We start from the raw sequence: 20,087 nt of genomic DNA, 5'->3' as shown, positions 1-20,087 counted from the left end.
CTCATTGCTTTGACCGTCCAGCTTGACCGCAGCGGTGCTTTTTATTTTGTCATTTCAAACGCGGTAGATGTTCGTTGAGTCATCACCGGCGCGACCTTCCGCTTTTACATTTAAAAAACACTCCACTGTCGTCTGCTCGATGGCCTCTCTTTTCTCTCTATGTATGTGTGTGTTTCACAAATGTCTACCATGGCGATTTTTTGGCGTTCCTTGTTTCCTTATACGGCGATGAGCGTCGCGAGGCCACGCCCCCTCCGCGCGCCTGAGCGAGGCGCGTGCACGGAGCAACGTTCACTTCCTTATTTGGAAGTGAGTTCAACGAAAACTCGCACAGGGGAAGGAGACGCGAGAGGGGGGGCAGAGCAAGAGAGACAGAGAAAGGGGCTGGACAATTGCCAAATGACCTCCTCCCCTTCTCGTTCAAACATCCCTCTGGCGTTTAGCGAGGTTCAAACACAGCGTCTGAATTGTTACAGTAAAAAAAAGGGAAAAAAAATGAGTGCGAGTGAGAAAAGAATCACGTTCGAATTCGAAAATGGCACATGGCAGCCATCTTGCTCCGGGCAGCTCGTTCGCATCCGACCGCAACAAATTTTCAATATCAATCCCGAAAATTAAGACGTTAATACTTCAATGCCTATTTTATATTTAACGTCCACAGTCCACATAAAAAAACAACAACACCTGACTCTTCAATATGTTTCTGAATTAGAAAAAAGTAAAAAAAAAAAAAAGCTAACAGCATTTTGCCCGAAAGCCACCGTCACATACAAATAAACGTGATTTAAACTATTTTTTAAAATATTTTATTTACCATGCTAAAGCCACTCGCTCGTTCCTACACTATATTTAATGTACACAGGTGACACAAAGCACCTGAGTCAATATTCAGTATTTTTATGAATGGCTAAATCCACACCCATCTTATGATGTAAATAGTTTTGTCCTATATTATATTATGCTATACTTGTAATGACCTCACTGAAAGCATCGGCTCAATATCCAGTATTTGTTTATTTTGTATATTGTTTCTAATGTACGCCATTCTAACAACCACCACGCTGTCAGTCATATAAATATAGGACAAGGACATTCAAACAATATTTTTTTATATTTAATTTACCCACGCTAAATCCTCATACTCACGCTATAAATTCGTTTTACCGATATAATTTAACAATTTCATCGTTCCAAATAATCTCAATGGAAAAATTCAGCAGTAGGACTTTGTTTGAGGCAGACGCGCTCGTGCACGTCGCTCACGCTTTCAGGCTCGCGCACGGCCGCGCGTTCACGCCGCGTATCCAGAGCGAGCGAGAGCAAGTCTTCATCATCATCATCCCCATCAGAGCTCCATTCAATTTCTGGCCAGACGCTGACCAACTTACGAGCTACAACAATGGTACGTTTAACGACGCTTTCCTCACCATTTGACGTGTTTCTTTGTACTGGGTTGACGACTAAAATAAATCAGTTTATTGCGGTTTCACTCAATGCGCCCCCCATTAAAAAAAAAAAAAAAAGATAAAAGGTGTTATTTTAGCATAGCGAGCAACGGTAGCTAGCTTGAATCTGACGCCTTCTTCTAAAGATGTGTTTTAAAGTCGTGTTGCTCCTCCAAAATTGCTTCGTGGTAAGCGTGGAAATAAAATATTGGGATTTGGGGGCCTTTTTAAAAGGTCCACGGCCTGTCATGACTGGCGCCATTTCGCCCGTTTCCGTAATTCGCCCCCACATAAAAGCCCCATTTTTCCACAAAGCCCCCTTCACCCATTCGTCCGCGTTGTTTTAAAAAAAAAAAAAAAAAAAAAAAAAAAAAAAAAAACATCCTCGGTTGCCATGGCTGTGCTGCTGCTTTTTGTTATTTCGCCTCCGGGGCTCTGCGATGTTTCGTGTCGGGCTGGCAGGTGCAGAGCGAGAAAAGCTAACGGTATTGTTAGCATGCTAAGCTAACACCATGACATTCATTACGCCTGCGCGAGCTCAGATTTTTTTTTTTTTCTGTTTTTTTTGAGTGGCTTTCTTTGTCTGGTTTGACGCTAACTCCACTCCACACGCTAGCCACAGTCCCCCCCCCCCCACCCCCATTTGGGTTAGCGAAGTAATATCAAGGACGGGCGAAAATTAGATTTAAAAAGCGTTTGAGTGTTGGGTTGCACGACACGGAGAAATGCTCGTAAATCGGCCGTCATTTTATTTGTGTGTAGGAAGCTAGCGTCCACTCGTCACATGTGCTGCATTCATGGCCCCACCCTGAATTTGGTGCAAAGAGCATCCTAGTTTCAGTGCTTTATTAACAAATCATAACCAGTTAAACACAAAATAAACATCCATTTGGAGACTTTCTTCGCCACGGTATTCACCAGGTCGTGGTTGACGTTTAAGCGAATTATTAAGCGTTATATAAGATGGGTTTTTTAGCAGCGGAAGCTGAAAGGCCGCAGCGTCCGGATCCTCATTGCGCATCATCACCTTGTTTTTTTTTTTTCTTTTTTTTGGTAGGGTTGTGCGCCGTCCTGCGCGCACGTCAGGCCATTTCACAAGTATGGCAAACCGTTTTCAGTATTTTTTTTCCCGTATCCTTGATATCCAGCTAGTTATTATTAATGCTCGTTGCCCTCGCAATAGTATTAGTGAGTTAAATCAAAACTATTTCTGTGCATTGATTTTGACAAATGCTAATTTTCTGTCACCTAGCTTTTTTATTTATTTATTTTTAATAACGGGCTGCTGAATTAAGAGCTTTGTATTCAATTCAGCAGCCTAAAAGCACAATTTCATGAAGTCATTTTGGAACGTTTTTTGGGAAAACAACAAAATAGTACAACAAATGTAAGAAACAATACGAGCCCAGCAGCCTCAATTTTTACCTTTACAGTCTACCATGACCTGGATGATTGACAATCTAGACAGACATAATGAAACATTTTTTTTTTAGCAAGCACAATGCTATTTTTTAAATGATGTGACAAATGAAATGACTTAGGCAATTATGCTATTAAGATAACATCCTTTGTTTAACATACGTGAGTGAATGAATGAATACCCGCTTCTAAGGAAAGCCACTTGAGCATTTATGCCATATCCTTGATATCAAGCTAAAGATCCATGTACTAAAATAGTAAGATAATAAGGGCGTTTCCTGTCAACTGCCATTGTGTGTCAAGCAATTCAGGTCTTGGGACTGTAAACCTGAATTTGTCACTTGGACCTTGCTCTTATGCCAAGCGTCTCCAGGAGAGGAGAAGAGATGAGATTAGAATTTGCTGCAGTCGCTTTGTGGTGCTGGTTGATTGAGGCTGGAGCATAAGTGTGAAATCCAGTAGACTCTGTGATAGATTTATTCATGTTAGGTTACCATACAAGTGTTTGGAATCCATAATTAAATGACATGCAAGTAGTTTTCTGCTTGCAATGAAAATAACCCAACAAATGCCCATTTATATTTTTATGAATTTAGGGGTTTCGTCCTCTAAAATAAAATTAAAATGAGATTCAAATACAGTGGTACCCTGATTTAAGAGAGCCCTAACTTTTAGGTTTTAGTTGGGAGCTGTCACTTGGTTGCTTTAGCTTGTAGAGGTGCTACAAATAATCGATTATCAAATTAATCGACAACTATTTTGATAATCAGTTAATTGTTTTTATCAACTTTGTATAAATTAAAATTGTCTAAATCCTCAGAATTTCAGCCTCTCAAAAGTAAATGTTCTCCAATTTCTGTAGTCGTCCATGAAAGCAGACTGATTACCTTTGTTTTTAAACGCAATAGATATTTGCAAACATGCTTTTACTTAGGGAAAAAATGAGTAACATTTTTGCCACTTTTGCCCACTAACTGAAGAATAATCAATTTGTTTTTTTTTTAACTGTCAATTTGTAATGTTCTGTTTTTGAATGAAGGGATGTAAATAATTTTCTTATCCAATTAATGTATCTACTTTATATTTTACAATATGGGGGGGGGGGGGGGGGGGGCTGGAATAGATAATTAAACTTAAATAAATTTGAATGGGGAAACTTGATTTTGATATAAAAGTTACAAGCTTGATCATAAAATAAATTAAACTCATGAGTTCAAAGTACTTGAGTTTTGTGCTTGCTGTGAAAATAAGCCAAAAAATGCCCAGTTGTCTGTTTTATGAATGTATTGGGTTTTGTTCTCTTATGAGAGCGAACCCGCAAACAAATGCTCAATGATTATCATTGTTTTATGATGGCAGCGGTTTCTTTCTGGTTAATAATTACTCCAAAGAAAACTGATAATTCACACTTCCTATTCCACACTTTAGCAGACATGCAGTGTTATGCTTGTGCTCCCCCACTCTTGATGCTTTTCTTGCCTTTCCTGCCTTATTTTCTTTTTTGTTTGTCCATAACATCTCCTCCCTGCCCCCACTTTGACACACACGTGCACACTAGTTTTGTGGCGTCCTCCTCATGAGACTGCATTTTCCCTGTGATGAATTGGCTTAAGCAAAGTCAGCAGATGCACTGGAGTGAGTGGAGCATATGTGACTCGTCAGTTGGTTTGACAGAAGTGTCATTGTGGGCCGCTTGAACCCTGCGTCGCACGCCTTAGCATAGCATAGTTAGCAAAGCCTCCTTCCTGACCTCGCCCGCATGTCCAGGCAAATTCATAGGTGTCATTGTGTGAATGCTCTTCACCTTCGTTATCTTTTATTATTCCCGGCACTTTTTGGGCACACTTGTCCTTCCACATTTTTCAACCAATTAAAAAAGTAATTATGAATTCAGGATGTGAGAAATTGATTTCCATATTCTTAAAAAAAAAATGTCCACCTTTCCCAGAATTCCACATTTCCTCTTCCACACGAAATTCAACATAAATTCCTCATCTTCGGCATTCCGACTTCAAATTGTCCATCTCATTAAGGCAGGCGTATATTAAGAAACTATTCTTATTGTACAAATTTTCATAGTAAAATACACAATTGAAGAGATCAATTACCTCCTCATCCACATTTCTTGACCAATTCAAATCATTCTAACATCAAACTGTTCAGCTCATTCACATCTTAGAATGTAAACATGCACTATTTAAGATATTCCAAGATTTTCACAATAAAATTCCCTAACTTTAGAGATTTTACATTTTACCTCCTCCCTTATACTTTTCTTGACCCCTTCCAACTGATAAGTTAACAAAATTCTCAAATTAAGGTATTTTACATATTGCCCTCCTTTCACATTTCTTGACTGATTAAAACCATTCCAACTCCTTCCTTCACATACGACAACACACAACGATAAAATCGAAACTAAAACCTAGATGTCAAACCTTCCTGTTGTCCTCTAAATGTGCATATAATTTTTAGTCAGAAAAGTATTTGTGGGGGGGGCTTAAAATGCTGCACCGGGGGCCGCCATTTTTACATCGTTACATATGCAAAATTTGCGAGAATGTGATTTGTATCTTCCCCTCCTTGCGGCGCAAAATCGTAACTTTTTTTTAACCCAAGTCATCAAAAAATTAGAGAGTAATTGAGAGTAAGCTCAAAATGATTTAGGCAGTTATGCTGTAAACTGACAAAATGGTGACCTACTGCAAATTGAAATGGTTGTTGCATGTTTATTAAACACAAGGTGAAGTGGACTCCCATTTTTTTCTGTATGCGGCCCGAAGTGGAAATAGCTGCGACATCCATGCTGTAGTCGTTTCTTCCCAGCCATTCTGTCCCATGGCCAACAGTTGGTCACAGCCACACCTCAGTAAGGAGAGTCGGATGCGCTTCCTTTTTCCAGTGTTCCATAGCCTTGTGGGCCATGGAACACTGTGGCGATTGTGTGCTTTCAAGGCAACAAACGAACGTCATTATTTTCCTTGTCGATACATTTGCCATCATAAGTACATCAGAACCTCCCAGTTGATCATAATCTCTTCCAAAAATTCTTTTGCGCGTTGAAAGTACAGTAGAAATCCCTGTTTATAATGGGGGAAGCATTCCAGACAGAAAAAAGGTCTTGTTGAATTTAAAAATTCTGGGAAATTTTCAGTTAGAAACTTTCCATGGGAACTAATGGAATAAACAGGAATCAGTAATTTTTGATATTGAAGGTTGGCTCTTAATGCTTTATTTGCTGAATGGGAGGGACTTTCTTAGCAGGAGAGTGCCTCTGTTCATTGGGCCTCTGTTGATGTGGGAGTGTTTGGTTGGAAGACCACATGTTAACATTGTGTTGTTCCCCCTCCATAAAGGCCTCTGGTGTGAAAGTCACGGACGAAGTGATCGCAGTCTTCAATGACATGAAGGTGCGCAAGGCCCAGGCCAACGAGGAGGAGAAGCGGAGGAGGAAGAAGGCCATCCTCTTCTGCATGAGCAAGGACCTGAAGAACATCGTGCTGGACGATGGCAAGGAGATCCTGCTGGGCGACCTGGGCACCACTGTGCAGGACCCCTACCAGCACTTCGTCAAGATGCTGCCGCCCGACGACTGCCGCTACGCCCTCTACGACGCCACCTACGAGACCAAAGAGACCAAGAAGGAGGACCTGGTCTTCATCTTTTGGTGAGGGCTTTCGGGCGGCTGACAATCGGGGTTTTCCTGGATTATAATTTCCTTAGAGTGGTTCCCCACATTTGTGACTTGCGGGATCTTTTTTGGAACCTATCCGACTCACTTCGTGTTACCTGGTGCCAAAATGCAACAAGATGGCAACATAGCATACTACCTTTGTTTAAATTAGTGTCCGAACTACGGCCCAGGGGTCATTTGTGGTCTGCCTTACATTTTTTTAACCGCCTGCGGCATGTACTAAAGATAACATTTGACACAGCCTGCAACATTATTATAAAAAAGAAAAAAGGCAGGGGCGGGGCACCCACAACCCCTGTGGGTGCGATGCCCCTGACCACAATGCCTACTGATATATATATATATACACACACACACACACACACCCCTACCTGTTTCAGAAGCAAAAACTGGTTTGCGCCACTTTCTGCTCTATGCCAAGGTCTGATTTGCAAACTTATATCGTATTAATGATTCAAGTAAGTAAATGTAAATGATCCTCACTGCAGCCCTTGCAGCTTTAAATTGTCATCTTACTAAAGATTGCGTTGGTTTTGGTTTTGAATGTGGAGCTGTTCTCAGTACAGGGGCGGATCTATTGTGGTAGGATACAGGGCCGCGGGCCACCCCGAAATCCTAAGAAAATCCTACAAATTTCCTTACCACATTTAACAGAAAGCTGTGATGTACAGTTGATATAAAAAGTCTACAAACCCCTGTTCAAAGGCCAAGTTTTATAATTTGTACAACTCAATTGTGGGGGTGGGATCTGTTATGAGGGTGAACGGACTTCGGCTACCACACTATTTATTTTTACTTCCCAAAGATACATTTTTCCCCCAATTGATTTACAGAATTTATCGGTTACAAGATGGAAAAAGTTTTGGATTGATTTATGTTGGTTTCATTTTTTAAAATCACATAAACCTGGCATTCAAATAGGGGTGTTTAAACTTTTCATAGCCACTGTACAGCACAGCTTTCCGTGGATTGGTTTTAGAATAAAGTTTGATAAATGAGGTTTTTCATTTTCAACTGATTTTTATGTGGTTAACTTTTTTGTCAATGTCAAACCATGGGCTACTAATACAGAACATGAAAGAAGAGCCCCAAAACTATTCTTACCCATGAAGGTTTTCCCAGTTCCCTTGTGATTGTACGGCGTCGTAACTGTATGCAGCCCAATGTGCGGGCATCCTTATTTTGATTTTGGTGCCATAAACAAACATTGAATGCGCTGACACTTTGCCCCTACTAGCTTTGCATTGCCGTAGGCCTGTGGCACAAAGGGGTATGTTGTACCTACATAGCTCATATCTATGACGACAATAGAAATAAGTGGGAAAAGCACCTATGCTACTTCAACCACTTCCAAGCTTGGACTGGACGCATCTTAGCGAACAGTCCTTTTCGAGGAGGGGGGAAAAAAAATAAAAGAAAACAACACTTTGTTGTGGAAAATGATATGAGAGGCACTTGCCAAGGTGAAAGGCAACAGCAAAATTCACATTTACAGTAAATGTATTTATTTTTGTTTTTTGGTATGAAATTCGTTTTGCTGGTTTTGTTCTTTCAGCATTGATTTTGTGTACAATGGATGCAAGGTTCCTTATTTGCACAGCTAAAATATATACCTATTTTGAATTTGAAATAAACCAATATTTTATTTTTTCCAATTTCGAAGGGTTCCGTGAACGAGAGTATGAAACTTGCATGGTTCAGTACCTCCGAGGTTAAGAACCACTGATCTAAATGAGGATCCTCAACTCATTTTCAACATAGTTCCTTGGCGTCAGGATGGAAGCAAAGCACTACTTTTGTCTAAATGAAGCTCCTCAAGTCACTTCAATATAGTTCCTTATTGACTAGATGGCAGCAAAGCGCTACTTTTGTCTAAATAAACCTCAACTCACTTCATCATAGTTTGTTGTGTTGAAGCATTTTGTTGCTGCTCCCCCAGGAAATACTGTATTGTTGCACAGATTGCAGGTAGTTTGTTTTATCTGTCTCAGACACCACAAAGCCCCACTCCACTGACATGTTTCTTCACTGACAAGATTAAAAACTTTATTGGCTATCACGTACATGCATATTACGTCACAAGATGCGACATGGCTTAAAATAAACTATCGTTCGGACTCAAAACTTACACGACACGGTCAATCAGATCTCAGTGGAAAGTCTACTGTGGTGATCGCAAAGCAATATACAAAGATCCTCAACTCACTTCAACAGAGTTTCTTGGAGTGACGAAGGCCAGGTTCCCCAAAAATTTGAATAGGTGAATCCAGGAATTGTGAATATGCGGGAAGCACCATTTTAGTTTTTATATTTTGTTTTTCTTAAAGCAGTTGTCACTACCATACCATGAAAAAACACAGTTTACGAGTCATTTCTGAAAAGCTTATGAGCTGTGATGCTTGAGGTTTTTTTTTTCTTCCCCTTTTTCTGAGAAATCAAATGCTTCTTTGCAAAAGAAATATTTACTTCTGTGAAAATCCACAAAGTGGTGTGACACAACTGTTTTTGATAGTGACACCCAGTCAGCCTGGTTTAATATCATAATTGCAGCACTGAAATTTTATCCCACAAAAATGCAGACACTTTAAAATGCTTCAACTGTTGGGTCTTCAATCTTGAGGTAGTGCTGTGTTATGGCACCATTTCAATGATGATTTTCCCATCGCAGGGCTCCTGATGGTGCCTCCCTCAAGAGCAAGATGATCTATGCCAGCTCAAAAGATGCCATCAAGAGAAAGTTTGAAGGTCAGTATTTGACGACTAAACACCATTTTTTTGGGGGGAGGGGAGGGGAGGGGAAAACGCTTATTGATGGTATGGCCGTGCTTATTCAAGATTGTTTGGGGGTTAAAAAAAAATTCTTTCCATGCAATTTTAATGGGAGTCAATTATTCGCAGATTTTTGCTATTCATAGTCGGGCTCAGTCGTATCCCCCGCGATTAGTGGGGATCCACTGTACACTCAGAGATGCCAAGTGTTCTGATTTGTCCGTATTTTGTTACGAGCAGTTGCCATGTGTTGTGCTGTTATGCACACATCCGATATGTTCCGCCCACCAAGCGAGTGGATATCACACGCTTGGCATGTACGTAGCGCGGCTTGTGATTGATTGGCTGACACAAGGAATCACGTACTTTAATTAAGGCAGCACAACTGCTGATTTGCCCACAGCTTGTGGTCAGATCGGAACTTTGCGCGCCAGTGTCGAGCGGATAGCTTCTCTAAAAAACAGCGACACCTGTAGAGTTTTTTTTTTTTTTTTGCCAGTTTACGGAGAAATTCCCAGGCGTCGTGCCATTGGTTTTGGAAGAAAACTTTACATTTGTTAGCTTTTCAGTACACAAGCGGCAAAGACAATGCACCTTCCACTGACAACACAGGCTAAATTTGTCTCCTCCCTGACATGCAAAAGTCTTAAGGCGCTTGCACGCATGCTTAGTTTTCGTGGCCTTCGTAGGGCCGACAGCGGCCAAGCCCAAGTGTGTCCATATTTGCCACTGGTTGCTAAGCTACCAAATAGGTAGTAGCCTGGTGCCTTTTCCTGCTGGTTTTGACGTAGGCTATTTACAAGGGAAAGTCCTGCCGGGGAAACACTGAGTCAGATGGTGTGAGAAGCAAGCACCCCAGTGTTTTCTTGCCGTTTGGCCTATCAAATGTCTCTTGTGATATCCGTGAGGGGACAGGGTGCTTTGGTGGTTTTGGTTGCTCAGCTAGCATAGAAGCCACCTTCACTTCCTGTTCTCCAGTTCAACCGGAGTGCATCATCATGTGTTGCAACTGAAACCGCATATCATCCTGCACATCTAACCCTTGTGGTGGGATGGGGAAATACTGCTTCCAAACGGGAACTAGTTTCGAGTTGGTGAGGGTTGCATTTTTCACAAGTTTTTAGAGCTAAAGGACCAACCAGGTCACAAGTGCCAAGGTCCAACCCAGGGGATCTTCCAAACCGTTAGTTTTTTTTATGGTTGTTTTGTTTTGTTGTAGCTGCTGTTCTTATTTCTTTTCATTAGAATCCAAGATGTTGTGATTACTGATAATTTATTATATTGGCATATATCGCAATAAGGATGTGGATACTAATAAATAGTAAATAGTAGTAAATAACTACTATATTGATGTTCTACAAAATAGTAGTTATTTAGGATTATAAGGAAGTAGATGGTAGGGAGTAAATACTTTTTACTTGTACTCCTTTTCAAATATGTACAGTTTAACTATTTCTTTTACTTTAATCTTGTCTGTTTTCTCCTTTTTATGTCACTTTCGATTGTTCGAAATCAAATCACACAAAATGGAACTGTAACAAAAGTTGAATGATACAAGATAATTACTTTTTTATTGTAAAAGTAACAAAGTTTGTCATGATTTTTTTTAAATTTGGAATTATGACGATGCATTCCAACGTTACAAGAGATGACCTAATTTTTCGGTTTCACCGATTGAAATGAAATTGGTTGGGCATGTCTATCATATCAGGGCACACAAAAAAGTTTACTCCAAGGAAGTCAGCCATTTTGTTTTGAAGTAGCCATTTTGGGAGAATTCCAGCTGTACTCGTACTTGACGAACAACTACTACAGAATTTGCTCCAATCCGAAGCAGATATCTTCAACGCTAAATTGCGAAGGATCATTTCAAAGATTCACTCTTGAGAAATTTGAGGGCGGAAAAAATAGCCCTTTGTCACCAAGTCCGTTAAGTGACACAAAATTGGGTGGACATGTCTATCTTAACCCGCCACACCAAAGGATTAAAAGACCCATGCTTGGAATTGAGCAGCAAGTGTGCCATTTTGATTTTGGGTCAATTCCAGCCAAGGGTCGTACTTTTGACAAACTTCGACTAAGGAATTAGGCCAGTCGGAAGCAGATATCCTCGACGCTAGGTTAAAAAGATTTGGCTTTAGATCATTTCAATATTTCACCATGAAAAGAGGGCTTTGAAAGTTAAAGTATCTGTGAAGTGAAAACATCAGTTTGACACGCCACATAGAAAGAACTTGGTGTTGTTAATAACCCTCACAAATTTGAATGATTAAAAACTATTGAAAAGTATATAAAATGGGGCTTCAAAATTGTGAAAAATCAAGCATTTGTCTCCTCTTGAACACCATGGATGTGTCCGCTGAATGTGCGCAACTGTTGATCACAAACCACTACTTTGTTTTGGAAAAATGGATGACACTTTGTCTATCGTTTTTCTTATTTCTACATATAAGCACATATTTGAGCTGTGAAAATATATCAGGCAACTGGAATACATCCTACCAGGTGATATCCCACCGCGACTACGAGGTGCTCTAAAGCGGCAACGCCAGCCCCTCTCCACACACTGTCACATGGTACTTAAAATATATATATATTTTCAAATCCCACGCCTCGCACTTTTGTCGCTCTCTGCCTGACATGCTCACACTCACAGGCAGCAACAAAGCGCTCTAAGGAAGATGCGTTTTCAGGTGAAAGCATAGCTTGCTAGCTAACTGCATGTCACAATTGCGCCAAATAATTGCTCATGTGAACAAAGGCGCTCAAGTTGTTGTACAATGGGGGAGGAGCGACTCATCAATGAGCCCTGTTTTAGCTACGGCCCAAAAAAATCAGGAAAACTGAAATGGTGATAATACAGTTTAACACTATCTCCACAATTGAGTATGACAATTATCTCCAAACATACGGTGGTGGAGACAGGTCACCACCATTGCAAATGCCACGACACAGTGAAGTGAAGGAACAACGCAAGTGTCTTTAAATTTCACCCTTTGTTTTTTGTGTATATGAATGGAATAGAGAACTTAAAAAAACATTGAAATGGGTCAAAACCAAGCAAGCCTTGCCTTACAAAATGTTTTATTAGAGAGCTGTCTTACTTTGTTATTATACAGTTGGAGGGAGTCCCTGCGCTGACTTCCGTTGTACCTTCATTTCGCTGTCTTGTGGCGTTTGCAAGTTGATGTGACCTGTCTCGGCCACTGTACAAAAATTTATAATCTATTTAGAAACAAATCTCTCAATTCAGTCTACGGGGTCTTTAAACAACAAAAATCCTTGTTTTTTGGATATACTTGTCAAATAAAGCTGATTCTGATGTCGCAGCTTTAATTTTTTTCCCCCCTCTCCCCCGTCAGGTATCAAGCACGAGTGGCAGGTGAACGGTTTGGAAGACCTGAAAGATCGGCACACCTTGGCAGAAAAACTGGGCGGTGGTTCGGTAGTCAGCCTGGAGGGATGCCCTATATAAATAAATATTGCCCCGCACCCTGACCCCAGCCCCCTCACCAAATCCCCTCCCCTTCTTTCTGGCTTCATTGGAGGCCTTTCAGACGCATCTATCGGGTTTAGCTGTTTGTTCCAGTGTGTTTTGGAGAAGGGTAAAACAAAATAAAAAAAGCAAAAGAAAAATAAGAACCAGCAGTTTGTGGGACTATCAGGTCGGCTGGCATATTGTGGGAGTGGGAGGGGGTGCCAGTGGCAGTAAACAAAAGGTGATAATTCCAAAATACAAACTGTCATTCCAGTTAAAGTATATGAACACACAAAGGTGAAAATGTAAAGATAGAATTGATTGAAGGATGATGTGATGACTTAAAGATATGGGGAGTGTGTAACATTTTGAATGGGACACAACAAATGTTAGATTTCCAACCATTCTCGCTTTTTATTTCAACTACTTTTTTTTTTTTTGCCAAACTTGTAGTTAAGTTTTGTAACTGTAGTTGAAATCAGGCTTAGTGTAAACTAATTCACTCTGAATTGCACAAGACGTATCAAACATTCTCTTGGGGAACATGGTTTAATATTATTTAATATTTTTTCTGTTTTGAACATGCAAAATTCCAAAATTAAGTGGTTCCTGTAGTTTTATTTTTTTAACTTCCTGTTCTGACAAAGGCATTTGAATTCACACTTTCCTCTTACCCTTTTTTTTTTTTTTTTTTTTTTTTTTTTTTTTTTTTTGTCTTGTCAAACCAGACCTCCTCATTGGGAAAGAAAAAAAAAATGTTGGCGTTATGAAGGTCTTGATGGAGAGTGACGTGTAAATGAAACACCAGTCGGAGTTGAGACTGAATATTGAATGGTGGCTGTTTTGTATCGTCTCCTATCTCTAATTAAAAAAAAATAAAAAAATAAAAAGCACTAAACTACTGTGGTTGTTTTATTTTGTTTTCATTTTTGCACCAAAATGACACTTCTCAGCTTCCAATAGGAAAATTGAACGTTTAGAATTTTATTCAAATATATGTCAGGGCTACATAGTACTGTTCTAGTGTAATAGTCTTCCTGAAGTAAGATGTTCCTCAGTCTGGGCGTGTAATCTGTTCCACCTGAAATCCACGGCCATCTCCTTGGTCTTCACTGGTCCACTAGTTGTTTTACCTCCTCTCTGTACCCAGACTCTTTGTTAATGGTGATGCATCCTACTACTGCTCTGTCATCCACTTCACTACATGACAGTTTGGGAATCTCACATAGGTCAGTAGTGTGAACAGGAGGGGGCTCAGCATGCAGCCATAGGGGAGCCAGTGCTCAGGTTGAATTTGGAATCAGAAGTCATTGAAAATAGTAACCATATATTCAGGCACACTGCTATTCAATTTGTTAAAATGGGATTTGGTGAAAAAAATGCTTCTAGTACCTGTGAAAAAAGTAATATTTTCAGGTACACATTTTCTTTCAAAAATTAAAAGAATTGAACAAACAGTGAACAGTGTCTTGTTGATTGGCTGGTGGCCACAGCAGGGTGTACAGTATACCGCCTCCTCAAAAGGCAGCTGGGCCAGACTCTTAACTCACGTGTCACGTGTGACTGCCTTGCTATTATGTGAAAGCCAAAAGGTAAGCAGAGCTGCATTGTTGGAGGCACATAGTGTGTGGGGTGGGGTGGGGGCGGTAATGCGTGTTCATGCACACGTTGTCGCGCGAAGTGCTTCCGCCTCGAGCGAAAGAGTTAATTTTGTTGTCCCGTTTAAAAAAAGGCATGTTTCCTTTGTTAATGTTGAAGGAACATCTTCACCACACGAGGGCGCCACAGCACCACCACTAAACCCAAATAAAGCCTCACGACTCCAATGCTGGCGGCACGGTAGACTACTGGTTGGCATATCTGCCTCACAGTTCTGAGGACTGGGGTTCAAATCCCGGCCCCGCCTGTGTGGAGTTTGCATGTTCTCCCCCTGAGCGTGAATGGTTGTTTCGTTACCATGTCCCCTTCGATGGGCTGGCTACCAGTTCAGGGTGTACCCCGCCTCTCGCCCAAAGATTGCTGGGATAGGCTCCAGCACGCCCGTGGCCCTAGTGAGGAGAAGCGGTTAAGAAAATGGATGGATGGATGGACTCCAGTGCTGTCATAGAAATCTCTTTATTAAAATATATCAAGCATTTGTCCAACAATTAAATTAACATTCTGTCTGTCAAGAACTAACCTGCTTCTTTTTAGATTTAAAGCGCCCTCACCTCCCGCCCCAAAAATCAAGTACTGTACTGCAGATCCTTAAAGATGTAGTAGACTTATGAATACAACTCAGATGTTTCCTGTGTAAGCTATGCAAATGGGTACAGACACAAGGAAGAGTGTGTACTGGTAATGTACAGTAGAAAAACATGTCAAAAGATGTAGTGGTGGTGGTCAACCGGGGTACACGCACGCAGCGAAAATCGGTAAATCGATAATTTTCCCAGCTTTCTAATCAAAGTCAGCAAAGGCTCGAAGGTCAGATATTAAATGATTTCAGGTATGTGTTCAGAGGTTTTTTGGCCGACAATCGTAAATGTTGTTCAATATTTACAATGGGAAATCATTATGCGTGTGTGTTGAGCCACGCACTCCGTAATTACGATGTGGAACGGAACAATCGCCAATTAAGTGTATGTGTACCGGAAATCGGGACAAATTAACCAAAGGCTGGATTGCTGGATGTCTCTGAAAGATTATCCTGAGCAATTATCAAGTGGTGTGGGGTGTGTGTTTTTTTTTAATCAGAAATGTTAAACCTGTTCAATATTTATGATGGCAAATCCTTTTATGTTTGACCAAATGACGGGCACCATGATTTTAACGTGAAATGGAACGATAGCCAATTAAGCGGGGTGATAATCGGACTGAATTTGTATTCCGCCATCTGATCAAAGTCAGCAATGGCCTGATTGTTGGATGTCTCGAAAAGATTATTCAGAGTGATTTACTTGTGGTGTATTAGGAGTAATTTGCCGACAATGCACTACAAGAGCAGTTAGCACACACACGCTTTCTTATCACGTGTGGGGTGTCTCACATTTCAAAAATCGGTCAAAAATGGGAATGTGCGCACCCCTGCTATAGTTGGCTACCGACAAGTGTTATTTCATGAGAAAAGCCCTCCATCCAGTCGGAGACCTCAGTCCTGCAAACAGTCCACACGATTCCCGTGCAGCCAGTAGCAAATCTGCGCAAACTTGAGCGGGGTGATGCGCACGGCCACGTTGTAGTCCCGGTTCTCTCCGTCCACCTCCAGCCACTGGTGTCCCGAAAAGATCCCGATGACTTTCCTCTCCCAGCGTTCCAAGGAGTTGTCCCACACGCGGCCGTACACCCCTGACCCGCTGGCCCCGGGCCGGGCGTCGCAGTGCTGGTAGATCAGGTCGCTGGACTCTTCTTCCACCGGGCAGAAGCGGTAGACCAGCTCTCCGGGTCGGTCGCTGTCAAATCCCGAGAAGTGGATGCGTCGGCCCGCCAACCCCTCCAGGGAGGGTGCCACGGCCAGGCGCATGAAAGCCCGGCGGTGGGGCCAGCGCAGCTCCAGAAGCGCGTAGTCGAAGTCCATGCTGAGCTCCTGAGGGCCCTGGATCCACCCCTTGGGTACTCGGGTGCGCCTCACCCGTACCCAGCGCACCATCGGTTTCTTCCCGGATGAGGGTTCAACTCCAGTTCCATTGACGGACGGCGGGATGAGGAAGCCCACCCGTAGCTTGCGCGCCCCCTTGACGTAATCTTTGCCGTCGTGGAGGCAGTGCGCGGCGGTCAGGACGTGCCAGCGAGACACCAGGACGCCGGTGCAGCCCGTGGAGATACGGACGGCCGCGGAGAATGGGTAGTCCAGCAAAAAGTTGTCGCCCTGGATGTTAAAGCGGCCGTCGGCGCCGTAGATCTGACGCCTCACGCGCCTGCGTCGGGTTCTCGCGCCTCTGAGACCGGCTCCCTCCTCCTCCACGTCCACGGTGGTCAGCGTGCGAGAGCCGTCCCAGTAGAGGGTCTCGAAGGCCAAGTTGTCAGCGGCCTGGTGGCCTCCTCCTCTGTGGAAGCAGCTGGCGTTGCAGTGGGTGGTCAGGTCCAGATGAGGGCGGGCGCTGAAGTGGGAGCGCACCAGAGGGGTCGGCCGGTGAGGGACCAGGGTGGGCACCTGGGGGTGGATGAGGGGACGGTGGGGAGACTCCAGGCAGGACGACAGCAGAAGGAAAGGCAGGAGGAGAACAAGGGCTGGTAAGGGGGAGCTGCCACGCTCACACATGGTGCTGCTGCAACAACACTGTGAACACACACACACATTAGTACTTTAGTATCAGTTCTTTCTCCACTCTTTCTAAGCATTTAAAGACCAACAAAAAGGCCCAATCTACACTACCTACCTACCTACTACTTAACTGCTACCTACCAATACTACCTACCTACCTACCTAGTATTTATCTACCTAGTACCTACCTTCCTTCCTATCTATCTATCTATCTATCTATCTATCTATCTATCTATCTATCTATCTATCTATCTATCTATCTATCTATCTATCTATCTATCTATCTATCTATCTATCTATCTATCTATCTATCTAGTACCTACCTACCTGCTTAGTAATTACATAACTTCCTATTATGTACTTTAAGTACCTACCTAGTACCTATGTACCTACTGGACTACCCACGTACTGCCTAACTACCTACCCACCTACCTATCTACCTCCCCAACCCACACAGCGTAAACATTCCACACCTAACCTAACCTAACCTAAGATAACCATAGACTTCCCCATGTAGCCAAACTGTGAAGTCAAATCAAGTGTGAAAGTTCCGAAAGCTGTTTCAACAATGAACCACTTGTTCCTGGACTATAGATTAGCTTTGCAAAATAGGATTGCAAGGCAAATAATCACCTTTATGGATGTTTGTTTGCTACAGACGGACACATTCCAAAGCAATAAAGAGGAAGTCAAGTAACATCAAAACAAGCTGTTTCTTTAAAAAGAATCCAAAAGACGTATCCATCATGTAGATTTGTAGGGTGGGTTAACAGGAGGAGATTGCTAATGTGGAAGCGGCCTGAGGCATTCGTGCTATGAAGAGTCCAGGTGTGTCAAAAGTGAAACCAGACAGGTTGGGACAAAAAAAAAAGAAAAAAGAAAAAGAACATTATTTCCCACCAAGCACAAGGGTGTGACCTGCACACAAACACCTAGGACTTGTCAGCTTTGCTCTTGTAGAATAATAATGATAATTAAAAAAAAAAAAAAAAAAAAAAAAAAAGGCCCTCCAGTGAAATCCTACAGCTATGAATGTAGAACAAATACCTGATCCAATCCAAATCAAGCATGTGCAAACATTGAACTACACAAAGGCTCTCGGGTTACACTAAATTCCTTCTTTTGTTGGAAAAAAAAAAAAACCCAACCCCAAACAAACAAGGAAAGTTTTGTTTGATGAGCTTCTTCCATTCACTGTTAAATAAACTGTTGTAGAATGAACATGCATGCAAAATGCTTCATTGCAAAAAGCAAACCAGTCCAAATAAATATGATCTATTTTTTTTTCCCGCACATCTGCTGCTAATATACATTACTGCCTCCGCTCCACGTGTAAATCCTATACAGTACTCAACTACTGTACTGTGTACATACTGTAGCTCATTTCTTCATAATTTATATATATTATTATTATAAAACACATATATTTTTGCTGTAATACCCAAATTTCCCGTGTGGCACTCAATAAAAGTTTTTTTTTTTTTTAATGTATCCTATTGTATATACTTTCAATTCATATTTGTCTACCGTGTCTAATAGAGCGAGAAACAGCATTTAGATTTTTTTTGTACGTTCTGCGTATCGAGAAATATTGACAATAAAAACAATAATTCAATCCTTCTTTACTTGGTTGGGTGTTTCTATATTATTACTACAAGTGTATATGTGTGACTATTGCTGCTGTGTATCTATCTATCTATCTATCTATCTATCTATCTAGCTATCTAGCTATCTATCTATCTATCTATCTATCTATCTATCTATCTATCTATCTATCTATCTATCTATCTATCTATCTAATCGAGTTAATGGAACAGTTTTAAGGAAAGCATTTAAAGTTCCTATTTATCAATGTCTAGTGAACGCACCACAGCCAATAATAATAATAATGTATATCATTTTCTTTCTTCTTTTTTTTTTTTTAATCAGTGTATATACTGTAGTTAAATGTATATCACCTTCTTTATGACGCTGTGCCGTCCGTGTTTCTATCCATGACTGGACCTTTTTATTCCCATGTGATAAACGGATCGCTTCCCGGGCGCTCCTGCAGCATCCCCGGCAGGAAGGCAGCCGCTGAGGCGTTTAATGACTTCCTCGGTCCGTCCGTCCTCCTGCGCGCCTACTGCGCCACGACGAGTGTTGAAAATGACGCTCCGGAGTTCGCACATACGCTCGTATCCACGCGCACGGAGTGTCCGCTCGAACGTGCACAAAGGAAGCTTCGGTAGCGCCTCACGTCAAGCCCGCCCGGGGTCCTAGTGCCGGGTGGGTTTACGATAATGGAGTTTGTTCGAAACGGGTAAAGAAAAAAAATCTTTCATCCATTTTTTTTTATAATAAAGGTGTCTTTTACAGAACAAAAAGTGTAATATTAGGAGAATAAAGGTGTATTTTTTAAATTCACTTGTTAAAATATGTTTTCCTTCCCTTAATATCATAATATTACGCCTTTATTTTGGAAAGACAGAAACATTGATTTTTTATCCTGACAAAACACGTCTTTGTTCATGTTACATTTTTGTCAATTGAGCACGGTGGACGACTGGTTAGAGCGTCTGCCTCACAGTTCTGAGGAGCGGGGTTCAATCCCCGGCCCCGCCTGTGTGGAGTTTGCATGTTCTCCCCGTGCCTGCGTGGGTTTTCTCCGGGCACTCCGGTTTCCTCCCACATCCCAAAAACATTCATGGCAGGTTAATAGACAAATCTAAATTGCCCGTAGGTGTGAATGTGAGTGCGAATGGTTGTTTGTTTGTATGTGCCCTGCGATTGGCTGACAACCAGTTCAGGGTGTACCCCGCCTCTCGCCCGGAGTCAGCTTGGATAGGCTCCAGCACGCCCGCGACCCTAGTGAGGAGAAGCAACTCAGAATGGATGGATGGATGAGTAAAATGATTTTTTTTCAATTTTTATTCCTGCCTCCACGTTAGTGCTACTAATTTGTATTTAGTGTATTCCAAGTTATTATAAATTAAGCAGGTAAGAGGCTAATTTGGAAAACATCAAACTTTTATTGAATAGGTCTTTCAAGGAGGTCTT

The 20,087-nt window shown here is 41.7% G+C and overlaps 2 protein-coding genes across 2 annotated transcripts; one reads left to right on the top strand and one right to left on the bottom strand.

The window, feature by feature from the left end:
* The first annotated feature begins 1,243 nt into the window (after positions 1–1,243).
* cfl1 (cofilin 1) lies at positions 1,244–13,707 on the top strand. Its single transcript, XM_061786825.1, has 4 exons — positions 1,244–1,402; positions 6,221–6,531; positions 9,227–9,303; positions 12,690–13,707. The coding sequence occupies exons 1-4, from the start codon at positions 1,400–1,402 to the stop codon at positions 12,800–12,802; spliced, it is 504 nt and encodes a 167-aa protein (XP_061642809.1). The 5' UTR covers positions 1,244–1,399; the 3' UTR covers positions 12,803–13,707.
* Positions 13,708–14,904: 1,197 nt separating this feature from the next.
* On the bottom strand, positions 14,905–19,245 carry prss23 (serine protease 23). The gene is made up of 2 exons (XM_061786824.1): positions 19,007–19,245; positions 14,905–17,063 (listed from the first exon to the last, which is right to left on the bottom strand). The coding sequence occupies exon 2, from the start codon at positions 17,043–17,045 to the stop codon at positions 15,936–15,938; it is 1,110 nt and encodes a 369-aa protein (XP_061642808.1). The 5' UTR covers positions 17,046–17,063; positions 19,007–19,245; the 3' UTR covers positions 14,905–15,935.
* Positions 19,246–20,087: the final 842 nt, after the last annotated feature.

This window comes from Phyllopteryx taeniolatus, chromosome 10 (genome assembly GCF_024500385.1).
Source record: "Phyllopteryx taeniolatus isolate TA_2022b chromosome 10, UOR_Ptae_1.2, whole genome shotgun sequence".
Lineage (NCBI taxonomy): Eukaryota > Metazoa > Chordata > Actinopteri > Syngnathiformes > Syngnathidae > Phyllopteryx > Phyllopteryx taeniolatus.
The sequence above is the reverse complement of the archived record's forward strand: the minus strand, read 5'-3'. Positions and strand labels throughout refer to the sequence as shown.

Bases quoted from the DNA above. Each gene is read 5' to 3' on its own strand.
- cfl1 (XM_061786825.1), top strand. The intron at 6,532-9,226 runs GTGAGGGCTTTC...TTCCCATCGCAG, and splicing joins GACCTGGTCTTCATCTTTTG to GGCTCCTGATGGTGCCTCCC. The intron at 9,304-12,689 runs GTCAGTATTTGA...CTCCCCCGTCAG, and splicing joins CATCAAGAGAAAGTTTGAAG to GTATCAAGCACGAGTGGCAG.
- prss23 (XM_061786824.1), bottom strand. From the start codon at position 17,045: ATGTGTGAGCGTGGCAGCTCCCCCTTACCAGCCCTTGTTCTCCTCCTG.